The 18157-nt window shown below is 40.0% G+C and overlaps 1 protein-coding gene and 1 pseudogene across 2 annotated transcripts; both read right to left on the bottom strand.

Annotated features, from left to right (window-relative positions):
• Positions 1–7582: 7582 nt before the first annotated feature.
• Positions 7583–12209, bottom strand: LOC146469602 (uncharacterized; annotated as a pseudogene). The gene is made up of 4 exons (XR_014867208.1): positions 11766–12209; positions 10867–11152; positions 10225–10529; positions 7583–8968 (listed from the first exon to the last, which is right to left on the bottom strand). The product of XR_014867208.1 is annotated as an uncharacterized LOC146469602 (transcript).
• A 4476-nt stretch (positions 12210–16685) lies between these two features.
• On the bottom strand, positions 16686–18149 carry LOC146469601 (uncharacterized). The gene has a single exon (XM_085123122.1). It carries the CDS (start codon positions 18147–18149, stop codon positions 16686–16688), a length of 1464 nt encoding a protein of 487 aa, XP_084979248.1.
• Between the last annotated feature and the right edge of the window lie 8 nt (positions 18150–18157).

Here is an 18157-nt window from a genome sequence, read left to right as displayed (position 1 = left end):
GCAATGGAACTTTTGCACACGCCTTCAAACTCCCGATAAAAAAAAACTCATCTTCGCCAATTCTCGGCTCAACTCCCTCAGCGCAAAACACAACAATGCGCTTTTGTGTAGGGGTGTGATGGACCATTTCTTGATACGCGACAACACAGACGAGTCGGCTTGAATGCTTCCATCCCTCCAGTAACGTCCGTATTCAACAACGAAACCTTTTGAAAACGTATATTAATCTAATAGCCCCATAAAATTTCCTCAATACACTAGTTTTCCTTTGTTGTATTGTAAACCATTAAACTTAGTTATGTGTGTGAACGCACGCGATACTGGCTTTAGCGAATGCCCAGCCGTGGCTTACTGGGGCATGTTCAGTGTCCTATGCTGTTGATGCAACTAATTTAACCAGGCGATTGAGAATTGGGCAGGTGGATGGCAAAAAATAATTGCTGCGTTCAAATCCTGGTGTTTAAAATCAAGAACTAACGTATTTATCGATTGTAGTATGTCGGGAGATAAGAATATCGTTTTTTCTTTGAAAAGACTTACGAACTTAAAACAGAATTAAAGAAATGGTTTTGCTTCCCAATAGCGAGAATAAGCTTGGTGGAGCGATTGGCAAATTTCAACTGATTTTGCGAGACAGTAGTACTACATGAGACCTCAAACTTTTTCTTTCAGTGGGCACTACTTTAAGGAATTTGAGTTGGAATTCCTCATATGGGGGTCAAGTCTCCGAGATGATTTTGTGATAGGCTCGACCCGCCAAGATGTGAAAAAAAAAAAAAAAAAAAAAACAGTTCGAATCAAAAAGCGAATCTCAGCGAGACTCCTGTTATCAAACAGACTGTTCAATCGCTAGTGCTCTCATTGTTTCTGAGAATATATGGAGAGAACTACCATTCCTATTCTCCACTCACCTTCGCTCAGCAAAGTCAGCTGTTAGGAACCAATCTAAAGATCCGCAAGCCCGAAGTGATAACTTTGCTTCTGACCAACTGAGTAAAATCACGGTGAAATTTATAGTATAGTAATGGACAGATGTCAAGTATATTCACGTTTTGCAAATAATTGGTTACGTTGTGGTTGCTACTAGCGAATCATCCTTACTCCAATTATCCTCACACTTTTAAAATAAACATTGAAATGAAAGACGGGGTTGAATTCAGCAAAAGCTGTCATCACAGAGCGGGGGGAACTTTGACATGTTAGGGAAACTTTGGTCGATATTTATTGTACTCATATTCGAATTTATAGGGAATATTTCATATTTGTCCAAGTATATTTTGTGGCTTAAGAATTTGTTATTGTTGGTTCTATATCGTATATCGTTCAATTTGTAAAGGGAAATGGTAACCTTAGTTTCCGTTTTAGCTTTTCAATAATTTGCCGAGCTGTGCAAATGTTTAGGAAACCGTATAATGCTTGTTACTAAAGGGAAAATAATTAGAAAACCAACAGTAGCTATGCAAGGAAGTATTTTCAAATTATCTTTGTTGACCTGAATAAGGTTAATCAACTTGGAAGTTCTAGAAGTGTTACTTGAAGTAAATTAGTTTCGGTTGGAATGAATACTCTTGAAATGAGTTCCGTTCTGTAATTGCGTTTTCAGGAGTATTCAATAGGATAACCTTTTAGTTATGAATACTAAGTGAGTTTCTTTGTGAACTGTAATGACGGTAATTACACGGCACGAGCCGTTCACTGACACTTCGGAAAACTCATTAACTACGTTTACACGCCTCAAGAACTTTTAACTTATTAACAAGTGTAGTCGTTAGCTAGTCGTTAGTATGGTTTTGGTGCTAAAACTTGGCTTTTTAATCTTCTAGGCGTTATCGGCAAAGTACTGCCGCGTCCTCTGTAATTACTTTTCACATTCACACGTATTGTATTCTGTTAACAATGGATACTTGTCATATCATATATATACAACTCTGTAAGTAGCGCTAAGTGATTACATCGCTGATTACATCGCTGATTACATCGGTGAACATCAGTGATTATGTTACAACCTTGCTGCTGGACGAACTTATGTCAGTTCGTCCTTCGAGAATAAACTACTGTTGGAACCAAAAGTGAAGTTGTCGCTGTTAATTCTACATCCAGTTGTGGCTAGATCTTGGTACCTCAAGGGAGTGACGGCCCTTTCTCGCAAGCGATCTCTCCTTGAGTTAATCTTCCCCCAAGAATTGTCACAGAAGTTTTCCCGTTGAAGTCAGAATATCCCGAAACGTTCCCGTTCGCTTAGAGTGGAAAAACCTCCCGTCACAGACAAATAGAACACGTATATGGCTCACAAGAATAGAAAAATTAAAAGTGGACACAAACAAAATTCTTTGATACCTGTACCATCTCTCACAGATACCCGTATTTTCTAGAAAACAACACTACACTTATCGTTTTTCCAGCAATATCGTTTTGAAGAGGACAACATTCATTTTTTTTAAAATAGTGGAGAACATAAAAAGAGGCTGGAAGGCATTCTCGGCCTTGTTTGATAAAATTGTTGATAGTGTCCGTATATCTATTTATGGCTGCACGCAGAGCACAAGCGTAGGAGTTTCTCAGCAACTCTACCTTCTTGAATGTTCTCCAAACTTCCCGCGTACAACCTTAACCCAATATATACACAGCTTAAAGCATGCATGAACCTTTTTTTATAACTTAGTAATATCAAAAGTAGTGCGCCGAGAAGGTTTTATTTGTGATCGATTGCAAAATTATGTCAATGCGATGAATTGCTGCTACACAAATGTCTGCTTGGCAAACCGTCTTAAAAACTAGGCGATGGAAGCCTGAGTTTGTCTGATTTGTACACTTCATCTTATGGACGCAAGGCCGTACGTATGCTGAGAAATATACCATGATGACGCCAGTAGGAATTACGGAATAACGGACGCTATATTTTAAAGGTATCTAAGAGACACAGTACAGCTATGAAAACATTTTAATCGTTTGTAAACTTGACTGATTCAAAGTAATTCCGCTCTAATGGGAAATTTCTGAGTCCTCCCCCGCTTGTCTTTCATTTTATTGCATATTTTCAAAGCGTGAAAATAATTGGACAAAGGGCGATTGCAGCAACCACATTGAAACCGTGTTATTTGCAAAACTTGAGTATACGAGAATTTTGTCTCCTGCTCGTGATCAGTAGCAAAGTTATCACTTCGGACTTTCGGTTATTTGGTTATTATTATTCTTATATTATTGTGTGCGTAAGTTTGAATCCAAACTTGAGGAAACTTTGGCCAGGGTATTAAGTCATTTTAGTTTCTCGTGGTACGAGCGGGCACTGATTCTTGTTGATTTTAAACACCTTGTAGGCTTTAAACAAAACAACTATTTCATGCTGTTACTTTTACCTGGTAAAATCAGTTTATTCAAAAGTTTAAATCACTAATTAGGCATCGTCAGCAAAGGACATTTGATAAATTTATCGCATGCGTTCACACGTATGCCTTTCAAAAGTTTGCGTTGATAAATACCAGCGACAAAGACAGCAATAGAAGATTAAGCAGACTGGTCTGGCCATGGCACAGCACACACTGTTTTTTAATTAGGCCGAGATTTTTTCATACTCAAGAAGAGGCTAGGCATGAAAGGTGGAAGAAATGTGGCCGCGTGCTGAATTTTTTTTAGGACGAAGGACTATAGTGAAGCTTAGATCCGTCATCATCATCTATACGAGTTTACTGATAAACTACCCGTCCCTTGATTGTAATTCTCTAAGACTAGGAATTAAAGCGTTTCCCTTTATAACTAACTCATAAAAGGACTGAGTCTGTTAAGTTACAATATAACTTGGGATGTGCGTTCAGCGTGTTTTTCAGTTGACAATTAAGAGGCTGTCCGCGTTAAAACGGATAAGGCAAATTTTGACTTTTCACCGATTTCGCTAATTTTTTTTCTATGAACATCAATTATTATATCCCATAAAGAAATATCACATTTACTGACTCAATGCAATTTTCTTCGTTGTTGACGAGACGGTTTACAAGGTGACCTCAAAACTACCCAATTTTACCCTCGGGGACTCTACAATTTATCTGTACATCGCCGGTGCGATCAAAACGTCATTCCTCGGCTTGCTCAAACAGCTTCAATATTTTACACATTGAAGTTCCATTTGTCAATAATAACTTAAATGTTTAACTTTAGTTTTCTGTGAAATTTTGACTGAGTTACAATTTTTTCAAAATACCTCCTCCTAACCTCCAGAATTCATTAAACGTGACATAAAAGTAGTTTTAAAAAACCTATTTTCACAAAAGTGGGACCCATAGACACATTTCTGATCCGCACTAACACCAATCCATGGAATAAAATTTGTGGGCACTTTACGCTGCGTGCCGTATTAAAAGAGCTCCGCGATATCCCTAATATTCATGGATTTTAATCGAAACTTAACATAAAGCCGTCAGACCGATAGACACATTTCTGATCCGGACTCTTTTAGAAGTACAATAATAATCACCAGGTAAATATTTCTGGTCATTCAGCCATATTTTAAAGAAGATCTATCTTGTTATTGGTATTTTAAATGAAACCTCGAGCTCCCCCGCTTGCCTTGCATTTTATTGGATATTTTCAAAGCGTGAGGATAATTGGACAAAGGGCGATCAAAACCGAGGGACAAAAATCTTTTGGGAGAATCTTTATTGATTTTAATTAAACTTACATCAAAATTCGCGTTAATCCGGGATTAGCTTAATCGGGCTTTGACTCATGAACTGGGCCATGGCGGCCGTTTCTCCTAAGCAGGTAAGTCTCGGTAACTTATAGGGCCCGATAAGTGTATTTTTAAATGTTTTTTTTCGTCGATTATACAGTGATTACAGACATGGTACCTGGCCAATGTCTTCATAGAATTATAAGATTTTAAAATTTAGTATTTAAGGCTAACAAAAATTGACTTCTGTTAAGAAACATTTATCACCAAGGGTACTTATCGAGCGCTGTAAGTTACCGCGGGACTTTCGAGAAACGGGCCCCTGGCCTCTAGGATCCATACCCGTTTAAGATCAGTTCCACGATGTTCAAAGAGTGGATAACTTTATCCAGTGTATACACAAATTATAAGGTAAGTATAGGGAAATTCTTGCACACATTTTATCTGCCGCATAACGACCTATCCCGGCCGTAGATAAAATTATTCGCTCAACAACCGGGGCCAGGCTTGTAGCGTAATTAAGCTTCGCATCAGTGCTGAAGTCAAGAATTGGTAAAATTCACCCAAAAATTCAGCTCGTTAGCTTTCTCTACAATTCATTTGAAGTTGAAAAGACAAATACGTTTATATGCTCTCGTGGTTCCCTTGAAAACCATACCCGATTTAAGACCATAATGTGTTTGTGTCAGATCGGAGAAAGAAGAAGTCTTTCTCTGTAGCAAGACAGCCACGGGTATTAAAACATGAAGGAGCTTCTTCGTAATGTTTTAATACAGCTTTTAATTGGTAAATGTTATTGGTTAAATTTTATGTATGAGCCCATGATAGGATTTCAAGTAAACCGGAGCCGTGCCACCAGTAGAACTGGCGGAGAAGGCAGAACTCGCACGAAAGTACGGAAGAGAGAGACAAACGGAAAGAAGAATGAACACAATGCCGGAACCACATAGGACGCTGAATGACTAACTTAATGACCAGACAAGATGCCCCAAGGGCACAAGGCAAAGTGAACAGACACAACCGAATATCCGCACGACCGCACGACCGAAGGAACATCGCCAATTGCCAATTTCACGCCGGTTGTTTTGCCGAATTGGGGGCTCTGTTTGTTCTTGAAATACTAATTAATAATCAAAGGCTGTAAATTAAATTAATAAAAAATTGCTGAAAGAAGCAACTTAATTTTAAATGACGTAAGTGCGCTAATTTAATGTTAACTTTTTTGTCAGATATTTGTATTAGAGTGGAGAAAGAAGTCTTTCTCAGTAGCATGACAGCCATAGGTATCAAAACATGAAGGAACTTGTTCGCGATGTTTTAATGGAGCTTTAATTGGTTAAATTTGATTGTTTATAATAAGGTTATGCCCATGAATAGCAAGAAGAACTGGGCTTACGGAGTAACAACTGAACAAACCAGAAACGCAAACGAACGAACAAACGGAAGCCCGAGCGAACGAACATCCGAGCGAGCGAACGAATAGCCGAATGACCGAGTTAACGATCTAACGGTCCACGGTCCAGATTCGCTGAAATAACAACAACGCGACTATTTCAAAGATGATATTGACCGAATAACCGAAAATACTGCATACTTACAAGTTATTGTGCCTTCTTAATGGAAAGGAAAACTTGTCCTAACGAAACGACAGTATAACTCCATAACGAAACATGTGCTTTCGTGGGAAAGAGCGCCCGTGATATTTTGTGTGCGGTCACCGAAGACCACACCATATAACGTTTATTTTCTGTCTCTTACACGCTCCCCCCCGAAAGACGACTGGGGAGTCTTTCTACTTTAGCACAAACCAGTACTGAGCGTACAAAAAACCAGTCGAAACCATCCGATCAGTACAAAGTTCCTCAAAAGTTCCCTCAGTTATCTTAAGAGAGGATCCACCACAAAACCAGGCAATATTAAAATATGAGTCTACATCGACCCCCTCAGATTTTGTTTATATTTTGCATGAGGCTACATATTGAGGTAAAGAAACAATATGTAGAGTAATATGGAACAAATCTTTAACGTGTGGATGATGTCGAGGTCAACGCTTTATGGTTCGAATTGGGTAAAAAATGGCCAAATTTAGAGTCATTTTTCCACTTAAGTATTTCTTAAAGCATTGCATCTTTCCAGTTCTAAACGCTAATGCAACTAATACTACCTAATGTCATATCAGTGATAGAAGCAAAACTTTAAATAATTTGCTGGGTGACTAGAAAACCTACTTTGAAATTATGACTCCTCTGGTAATTTGTGACGATAAGGAGTTTAGGTAAAAATTACGATTCAATATCACTGATGCGGCGTTATATTAAACGATTAGTTGGACATAATTTTATAACACTCTTCATGGATAATAAATACAAGCAAAAAAAAAGTTTGTAAAGTTTCAATGGCAGACAAGATTTTGGAGGACAAAAATGTGCTACATGTGAGTGGTGCGAAATAAAAATGTACAAAGAGTTTCATGGCCAGCGTGAACAAGACGGCCGATTAAAAGGCAAATACGGCTGAAATAACACAAGTAGAACTTTTAATGCCCAAAACACCCAAAGATGTTAACTATAGTACTAAATACTTAAAATTGTAGCAGACTTACAGTGTAGAAACAGATATACAATTCACTCGATCGCGATCGCCATCTTTGAAAATCAGCTTCAAGCCTATCTTCATGACAAACCTTTCCCAAAATTTCAACCATTTTGAAGCACTTCCGTATTGATGACAGTAAGAATCTTAAATAAGAATTCGGCAAGGCTCACATATGCGCTATTTTCGTAAAATTAGCGAAGACCAAGACTCGATCATGAGGAAATTTTTCATGCCGCGGCCATGTTCTTAACGACTAGTGCCCAGTGCCTTATGCACCTATCAATGTGAAGATGAGGAGGGGTGGGGAGGGGAGGCCGGTGACTGCAATGATCTGACCGTACTGAAATGTGACTTTTGACTGTTTTAATGGCCATCTAAAAACTTTGAAAGACCTTTAATCACTCTTTTGACTATTCACAAGAGCCCTTGTAGTGGCGCATTTAAACAAAAATAAATAAATAAAATAACAAGGTTCAAATGCCCGGCCTTGCACAATTCAGCAAAATTTACTGAAGAAATGCCTGATACTCAGGTTAGTATACTCAAGGTTGTTTCCGTGTCTTCGATTCCTACCACAATTTTCTAAATTAAGGAAGTTCTTTTTTTGAACAGTTGCAATACTTTGTTCTTGACAGTTAACAGTGCAAACGCCGACATAAGCTTTTATCTTTGCGGTGTTCATGTAAGAAAGGAACGCTGAATAATGAAAGATGCAAAGAATTTACAGCGAGGCAAGTTTGTTGTTAATTCTTTGGCGGAGATTGTATCTCTAAGACCGCTCCACCACCGCTTCAGCATCTTCTTCTTCGAGACATGCTATAGCCGCTAGTAGATGGCCGATTTTTTTCATCGCAGCTAATCTCGAGAAGTAACTCGTAATTTGCTGGGGAGTCAGCCACTCTCCTTTTCCAAATTTTCGATTCCCAGTTTCGTCGCGAAGTGAACGCATCCTTGTTGCAGCTTCCGCTGGGTGACCTTTCGACTGGTTTCTTCACCAATCATAAATTGCTCCACAAGAAAGCTCTTCACTCTTTCAGAAAACCTGTTGCTCCGTCTTGTTTTTGCTAGAGCCCATCCGATGACTACTTCGTTTTCCATATTTTCAGAAGACGAGCTTGCTGTGAAAAGGTAGGAAGGCATCTGGGACTTCAAAGATATGCAATGCTGGGCCCATTTGCGTCTAATTTGGTCGTACTGCGACTCGTCATGAAGTTTGAATTGATGGCGTCTGAAGTCAAGGTGTCGTTAAAGGTTTTGCTTGGTCCTTAAAGTTTTGATACATCCGTCTTCAGGACAGTTAAACAAGTCATCGTCCTCCTCATCCGCGGGTCTAGGATCAGGTCCGCTAGCTACACGCGTGTCACGAGATGGCTGCTTGGACGTTTTCTTCAGCATCCCATGCAATAGTCTCTTCTGGTTCACAAGTCGGAAGTATCACGTTCACCCCTGTCTCTCCCTGTGGCTGACCCATCTTCATGAGTTCCTGCTTTAAAAATTTGCTACCTTCTCCGACTTGAAACGCTTTCCAAACAATTATTTCACCATCTTCGGTATACCGAAAATTGTTTAGCTGGCTAATGCAACTAAACCTGTGTGCGATAGACGTTTGCTTCATCGTGTTCACTTCAATGACAGCTACCCGGCAGCCCCTAACACCCCCATATGAATCGATGGCTTCCTTTAATTGCTGTGCGGTTATTACGTCATGACCTATAATAAGTAACAAGAAGAACGAAAACGAAGTGAAATTTCTTACAATTTGTGAAAGAAAAAACTAGAGAGATGCAGTTCATATTCGTCCCAATTATTAGAGTGCACTGTGTCTCCCCACAGGCGGACCACACTCTGTGTGGTGTAATGACTGCAACTTGAGACTTTATATTCGCGCGACACGATCGGTTGAAATTTTGTCCATTTTAAATCAGCCAATCAACGCTTCGCGACCGTTGCACTTCAAATACCTAACCCTGCCGGGGAACGGTTGCGAAGCGTTGATTGGCTGATTTAAAATGGTCGGTCTGCATGCTTAGAATTCCTTTGGTCCCTGACTTTGCTACAGATCATAGTTTGAAACCTACCTGGAGGACTTGAGCTCCGCTTTTCTCGGAGGGAATTTAAAGAATGAAGCCCAAACTCGGCCACGACATGGCAAAATATGTAGTTAATCGGATGCCGTTGAAAAAACTGCAAGAATTTTTCAAATTTTGCGACAATTCTGGTTTGAAGTAACGACCCATAGCGGTCGCCGGCGGCTTCTTGCCTGCCTTGTCTCCCTTTCTCTAGTACCGGCCTTCGGCCGGCAACACTGTTGAACAGTAAACGTGCCAGAGAAGGGTTTCTACGGCTCGGATTGGCAAAAAAACACCACGCGTCACTCAATCAACATTTCCTTGAAACTAAGGTAAAAGGCGACTTTAATAATATCTCAATTTCAACCGATCGTGTCGCGTGAATATTAAGTTTCAAGTTGCAAACAGTCATTACACCACACAAACAGAGGGTGGTTAGCCTGTGGTCTCCCATGGCCGATATGGGAAAACAAAGATCCCTGACAGGTAATAAAAGCTCCGGTGCTCCTTAATTGGTTTATAGTAGTCTAAAACAGTATAAACAAGAAAAAGAATATCCAATAGACTACCACCTGGAATCAGTTTGAGTTCTCCTGCCCTCGAACACGCGTTATGCACACTGTGTACTTAGTAGTGGGGATTGCGGTATGATAATAGATTGGACAACGCGAACACGCTTTGAAAACAATCAGCATGTACGTACTCATAATACGGAAATACAAACGCTAAGAATAATTAGGCCCTCGTGTACTTAATTCTTAGCTTAACATTTTAACGTTGTTCCTGATTTTGTCGGTTGCACAATGTTAGACCTAGCAAATTGAGTGCTTGACCGGAGTGCAGCTGGGAATTCATTTTCGTCGAGTACTGTATGTTTGCAGCAAGAAATTACATTACCCTTGTTAAGGTATCTTGCAATATGTGCTTTAAGAGGTGCAATCTTTCTGTCGCAGACATCTTTCCCACTGCTCACTAAAGCTAAAGCTGTAGTTTCTCAAGGTTAATCCTCCTCTTGCGGCAATAGTGGGGGCACTGATCAACAAAGACGCATTATGATAACAGCCAGCGTTGTCGCTTCTCCAAAAAATCTCTTTAAGATGTGGGGAGAATTGCACAAGCTGCTGCACAAGGCATTCCAGTATTGAAGCTACCGCAAACAAGTCTTGATTGCGCTTCTCAAAAATATGAATAAACGTCTGCACCTGTAGAAACGAAACATGCGTTTGTTATTAACATGTCAATATTTGTTTGTTTATCTTAGATAAAAGATGACTAATTTGTACTAAATAGTATGCAGTTGCGCATTATTCTTATTTTAAGGGACAGTAACAACAACTTGAACAGTTCTTATGCAATCCCAGATAGTGTTGCAAAATCAAATTATACAGTATAAATATCAGATAAACTAGGACTTAAAAAGCTCCTTCATGTTCTTTCCAAAGAATTAACTGATGGTGATTAATTGGTGTTGAAGTATAACCTATATATAACTGCTCAATTTGGACGATGTCGGAAACACACTTTAGCCACACGTGTTACCTCGAACCGCGTTTCTTCTTTTTCTGCTTTAATAATGCAGGCTGACACATGCCAGCTAATACCCTTTTTACCAAACCACTCTATTTGAGTCTCAGGGTAGCTTCTTGGTAACCACTTCATAGCCCAGTCCATAACCACTAAGACCTGTTCGGCCGTAAGATTGTTGAGGGTGCTGAGTTTCGCCCTTTCTTGATTGATCGCTCTCACAATATGAGCCTTCCACTGCGATATCCTTTCGACCGCTTTTTTTACGTCATACTTGATCTCCTCTTTTTGTTCCTGGTAACTAAGAATACACATATGGTTTTAAAAAGAGAGTATAATTAAAAGCTGCAAAGATACTGAAGCGTACTTGCGTTAACTAAACCTGAAGAGAGCGTGTTCAGTGAATTTTACCAACCACAGGCGCCATGCGCCTCGTTGCCTATCTACCATCTCATATCCAAGCGCATACGTGGAATACTTGTTAAATATCTTTTCTATGAAAATTAAATAGATAATACTAAGTACACGATAGAAAATCTCGGAAAATTTTTTCGAGCCCCCAACAGGAATCGAACCCACGACCTTCCAGTTACTAGTCTGGATGTTCTAACCACTGAGCTATGGGTGACTCATGCGGTGAGCAGGCCACAGGGTTCTTTGTTATTTCCATCGTGTACTTAGTATTGTCTATTTCATTTTCATAGCATTGGGTGGTTGACTGGTTCGCTAAACACCTTTCGGTGAAAAAAAAAAAAAAAAATGGATACCCCCGCCCGCGCGCGCTACACCTGTAACAAGATTTTTTTGGAAAGTAATACATCATGCACCTGTTTCAACTTATTTGATGATAGCTACCTGAAAAAAAATATCATTAGATTCTAGTCCAGTAATGATATCACAAGCAACTTTCTTACAATCCAAGCATCGATCGCACTGAATGGTATGGTTATGGTCACAGGATGACTTGAACTCAGCCTCCTCAGATGATAAAGCAAAACGTATACAGTGATCAGCACAGGGACTTTCCTCCAACACGTGCAGTTTGTAATCTGCTTTTAAATATCTTTTAGCTGCTCGAATCCTTTGTTTCCATGGGTAAACGTCTATGGGTTAACGTCTTAAAGGATGGATAATTGTTGGGGGGGGGGGGGAGGGGGGGCAACGAAACAGTTTGTACGCTGGGTAAATAAAGTCTATAGGAAAAAAAGCCAAGAGGCTATGTCCTGTTTCATTTTTATTCACTTCCCTCGATCGCAGCGCTTGACACTGGCTATGTGGTCAATTCAAACTGCAGAGCTCGCTCGCAGAGTAACGCTACATGCTCAGTAACAACTGGACATACATCACCTCCACCGATTATACCCACCAAGGGAAGCCATTGTTTGTACAGTTTGTTCCAAGGTATCAAAGGCTGAGGCCCCTTTGTTTGCAACATTGTCAAGGCCAGCAAGACTCTTTTTCTGGGAGGCTGCGCATATCTGTAGCAAGTAAGAGGATGCAAAAATGCAACACGCACGTCAAGAATTGTGATAGGTGCCCCGAAACAGATTCGCGTTGTCGCAATGACTATAGAGGTCATAGTTTTCATGACTCTTACACGCCCGCGCACCATCATTTTTTTTTTTTTTTTTTTTTTCATTTTCTTCTCTTTTTTTTTACGGAAAAATATATCAAAGAAGGCCATTTCTTTCGTTATACTAGATTTTCAAAGGCGCTACTATAGCAATGATTGAACTTACAATACAAAGTTATATCGTTTGTAACTTTTTATCCTGCAAAACCCTAAGCTAAACTATGACAGGACAATGGGCCAAATACCTAAACAAGGTAAGTCAACAAATATTTTTTTACCTTAAGAATAGAAAAAAGCGTTGATCTTCCAAGAGGATCAAAACTGACTTCACGGCAGTACGAATTATACAATTTCACCATTCTTGAACTTATAACAGTTCGCACAAGATCAGGTATTTCGATGCATTCACCAGTTGACGTCTTGAACTTTCTGGTACCATAAGCTACGTCCTGAAGGTAATGTGGGCCACTAATAAAATCTAAGAAATGGTCAACTTTTTCTCCGTCTAGGCGATAACGTATAACGGGTTCTCTCTCTTCACACATTCCCTCACCTACAACCACAGCATGTTTTCTTGCCTGATCAATCCTCTATTTCGTGAGCCCTGGCACCATCTCCTGTAACTGTGTTTTAGTGTAGTGTAGTACGAAGATAGATAAAATTGTCATTTTCGTGTACCATGAGGTGGCTCCTTCGTACAATGAAATCAGGGTTGCCATAATCTTGCCTTCAGGCTCCGATTCTTTAGTTGTAGTAGTGGTTGTGATCAGAGCAAGTAACTCAGCAGATTGTCCCGGTGCAATACACTTAAGAGTGTTTTCCACTACGTCCTTCGCCTTTCGCTTGATGTAAGAACGTGTACTTTTGGTGACATCTGTAATCGGTTGATTTAGCTAAAAGCGCACTGGACTGATTCTTCCATCACTCAAACTAGCAATATGTCTATTTAGAGCTTGTAGTCCACTATTAGGTTGAGGTGTTGGTAAATTCTCTTCATCCAAGCATAACGACTGTAGTAAGGCAGGCATTGGCGTCATGACGTCCTCATACTGACCCTCGAGTTTAAAGTATAACCTGCAATCTTTCGTTAGGTGAAGGTCATTTTAAGGGTATAGGAAATGTCAAATACTTGAGAAATCTGCTATGATTGCAGTTATGCTAAAATTCCTTTATTAGGCAGCGAGTTATTGTATTTTCATACCTGCGTTCGTCTTTGTCTTGGACAGGTTGTTGAAAGTTCGTTTTCACTGGCACTTTCCTCTCGGGCTTCAAAATCTTTTGTGGCCCCCTTTACCTCCTTCGCAAACAAATAAAAACAGTAAATACGCAGATTGCTCACATTTAGCTTGCCCTCTTGGGAAAATAAAAAGGGAAGGAATATTCGGTGACGATGAAGAACTACTTCGTCAAGTCTTATAATATAATGAGACTGAACCTCTCATTTCCTTCTCCTAATATATCACTCGATTTTCTGAGGTACTAGAGCTCTAAGTTTTTCTGTCCGCGAAAGGAAGGAGGGAAGGAAGGAAGGAATAGGTATTTCTGCGCCGAAACAGATTTTGTTTGCAAGGGACTATAAGGCGTTTGGGCATAAAACTTCGATATCACACGCTTTTTTCTACACTCTACTCAACCAACTTTTTTGTACAAATAATACTACAGTGGAAACTCGATTTAACGAACTCCTCGGCATAACGAACGATGTTCTCTAACCCGGCTTTTTGAAATGTATGGAAAAGAAAGTCGATATACAACGAACCCTAGATACAGCAAACCAAAATCTCTGGTCCCTTGGCACTTGGTTAAATCGAGGTTCCACTGTGTTCCCTTTTTTCTAACAGTTACGTCATGTTTATTTTAGGAAAGAACGCAACAGCAATACCTGCAACTTAGAGCGCGTAAAGGCCTTTGTATGAATTCCCAGACATTTCATACAGACACCTAAAATAGCAATACAAAATAGTCTAGGATATTACAAGAATAATAATACTAGTGTATAGCAGTAACAACAACAATAATAATAATAATAATAATAATAATAATAATAATAATAATAATAATAATAATAACAATAATAATAATAACAATAATAATAATAATAATAATAATAATAATAATAATAATAATTAATGCATTCTCATTGATGTGGCTATCTCATCTGATAAAAATACTTTCACCAAGGTTTCCGAAAAAATACCCAAGTATAAAGATCTAGAAATAGAAATCACAAGAATGTGGCAGATGAAGACAGAAATAATCCCAGTGGTCATAGGTCCGTTAAGAGTAATTAAGAAAGGTTCAGAGAAGTTCAACAGTGAAATTCCAGGAAACATCAACCTCCAAGAAATTTAAAAGATAACATTGCTGGGAACGGCCCATATTTTACGGAAGGTCCTATCTATCAAGTGACAACCAGGACAAAGCAACCCTCTAGTGCACTAGGTTCATGGTTTGGACCCAGCCCTTGGAGAAGAAATACTGTATCATGAACTGAACTATATAATGATGATGATGATGATACAACAATGATAGTAATAACAACAACAACAACAACAACAATGACAACCCAAAGTAACATCTTTTTCCTAACCTTGGCCGGTCTCACACAAGATATCATACTTGCTGTAGATTTCCTGCGAGATACGTCTTGTCACTCCTCTTGTTGACTTCTGCTTGCTGTCGTGTATTGGATATTTGCACGCTTTGCTTGGTCGCCATCCAAGCCCGAATTCATCTCTGTGGCGGGGGCAAATAGTAAAAGAATCTCCCTCTTCGACAAATAATCCAACTCTTAGTAGGCAAAGTTTCCATTCCACATATATCGACACCTTCCGATGTGGTCTTATAACAACCGTTTAGATGACCAGAGATGTCTTTTTCACGGGTCTTTAACGGCGCAAGGGCTTTCTAATCTTTATAACGGCCAGATAAACCGCATTCTTTCCTGGAATAGGTTCTAAACAAGCATTCAAAGGAAGCCATTTTGACTCACTGGGATTGAAATTTGAGACTTGCAATGAACTTACACCTGCAGATGTCAAAAGTCACAGTGCCACGCAATCGTCTATCCCAGCTGTACTTCGTGCAAAAACAACAACTAATTAAGATATTTTCACTGGTTTCCATCGGGGAAAGAAAAGTGAATGCTTCATTGGGATTTCCTTTCGGTGGAAGATTGTGTGAGCTAAACTGAACAAACTTGATGCGCGACCTGACTGATGATTCTAAACCAAGCATGTTTTCATTCGAGCGGTAATTATTCTATGACGTGAAGCCGTCAACACGATAACATCTGTTTGGCAACATTGCTATAGCGTTCGAAGTACGCAGAAGTAAAGCTTACACACCAAGAGATATATACCGACCAATCTTCAGGGCAATGACGCTTTGACTGAGTGACGCTCGATTCAAGGAATACATGCATGTCACCTTACGGCGATTAAGGCCAGTCAGAACGATGGTTATCGCTGGTATGGATGACCCTATCTTGTCTTTGTTCAAATTTTCTATGCTAGTTTCCCAGCTGCTAAGCAATTTGTGGTTTTAAAATGTGTTTCAAAGTTATTTTTTGCTTCTTTTGTAAAGCAGCATTCTGTTTTAGTCATTTAACTTCAAGTGATCACGGTTTTCATGTTGACCTCATTTGCATATTGATAAGAGATAAGCAACATTTATTCATTACAAATTCTGTTATCCGAGGTGAACTTTATAGACTTTTTATTTTTGCTCTAGAAACGCTATTTGTTAAGCAATCTATAAATCGTTTTAAATTCAATCGAAGAGATGCCGCATCTCTACAAACAAGGACTTTTGAGGTCCTACTTTTTACATATGAATTGAATAAGGCTGAATATGGTAAACTTAAATCAAGCACAAAGCCAAAAGAAATAAATAGCAATAGTTTACTCAACATTTTTCTTTTTTTTAAGGTCAGAGGTATCGTTCATTGAAATGTCATTTTATCCCCTGACATATTACGGTTGTACCAGGTGATCAAACAGTGTATATGTTTGGTCAAATTTGAGCACTTCTCACCTTCTGACATTTTGATTGACATTTCTGTACAACAATAGACAATTGAGCAAAACTGTTGCATATGGTTAATGTACTAGTGAAAGTACATAATTGTGCCAAATATCAGGGAAATTGGCGAGGTGCTCTGTAGACTCGCCTGCCTGGTCCTCACGTGGACTCTCTCTTCACCTTTCGGAACAGTTCAGACACTTCTCGGTGCCCTTCCTACACACATTAGTTGGTAGCTTTAAAGAGGTTTTGGCCGCTGTTCCAAGCCACCTAGTAACTGCTCTTCCAATAGACAGAGCTTCCGGACGTCTCTGCGGTACGCTCCGTCCGCTATTCTGACGACAACTTGGCGTACCATGCCTTCGCTATCAGGAGCTCGAAAGGTTTGCCCGACCAAGCCCTTTGGCCACTGACCCCGGGACAAATTCTTGTCTGCAAGCAACACTAAATCTCCCACTTTAAAGTTTGGCTTAGGTTGTAACCACTTCTGGCGTTCTTGGAGCGTTGGCAGATATTCCCTTGTCCACCTCTGCCAAAATTCATTTGCGAGAAGATGAACGTGCTTCCATCTGGCTTTGAATCGATCTGACTCCTCGAATACATCTGGGGATGAAGATGGGTTTCGGCGCAACAGAAGGATATGGTTAGGCGTCAGTGCTTCCAAATCCTTCGGATCATCAGAGACCGGCGTAATTGGCCTGTCATTCAAAATCTTCTCTACTTCAACGACGAATGTTCTCAGGGTTTCTTCCTCTACGAGGCGTTCTCCCACCATAGAATGAAGGATCCTTCTGATAGACCGTATAAGTCTCTCCCATACGCCGCCTTGGTGACTGGCCGCGGGTGGGTTAAACTTCCACTCAATTCCTCTCCTGGTCAACTTCAACTGAATCTTCTCCTGATTCCACACCTTTAAAGCGTTGACGACGTCCAATTCAGCTCCTCTAAAGTTAGTACCGTTGTCACTATAGAGAATACCTGGGGGGCCTCTTCTACTAACGAAGCGCAAAACCGCATTGATAAAACTGTCAGTGGAGAGGTTGTTAACTAACTCTATGTAAACTGCTCGATATCTTAAGCAGGTGAAGATGCAGCCGTAACGTTTGTTCATAGAAGGGTCTCTCCTTGATCTTGTGTTAGGTCCTATCTTCACGTAGAGGGGCCCGAAGTAATCCAACCCAACTGCAGCAAATGGATATACGAGCCTGTGACTGTCCAAAGACACTCCAACAACTGGAAGTGGTGCTGTCACTTGTACTCCTAACTTGGCGTTCTGACGTTTGCACACATGGCACTTGCTAAGACCTTGCTTTATCGTGGAAACTGCATTCACGATCCAACAGCGCTGCCTAATTTCGGCCAGAACTTGATAGGTTCCTACATGTCCATTCAAGTGATGATAGTGGCAAATTATCAACTCAGACACGGGGTGCTTTGCTGGCAGTATCATCGGGTGCTTGGCATCATATGGCAAACTCGAGTGATTCAATCTTCCGCCGACACGTATGATTCCTTCATCTTCGAATGGCTTAAGTCTGGCTAGTCTGCCTTTGATGACTGTTTCACTTTTCTCATCAGCAAATGACTGTTCCTGGACGAGCTTCACAATTTTCTTCTCCGCTTTGTTCACGTCATGGATCGATAAGGTTTTAGGACTATACTTCACACTTCTATCTTTGTCGTTCTGGCACTGGGACTGCATTGGTCTGT

This window comes from Pavona decussata, unplaced genomic scaffold, assembly GCF_977016875.1.
Source record: "Pavona decussata unplaced genomic scaffold, jaPavDecu1.1 SCAFFOLD_122, whole genome shotgun sequence".
Lineage (NCBI taxonomy): Eukaryota > Metazoa > Cnidaria > Anthozoa > Scleractinia > Agariciidae > Pavona > Pavona decussata.
This window is presented reverse-complemented; position numbering and strand designations above follow the sequence as displayed.

Bases quoted from the DNA above. Each gene is read 5' to 3' on its own strand.
- LOC146469601 (XM_085123122.1), bottom strand. From the start codon at position 18,149: ATGCAGTCCCAGTGCCAGAACGACAAAGATAGAAGTGTGAAGTATAGT.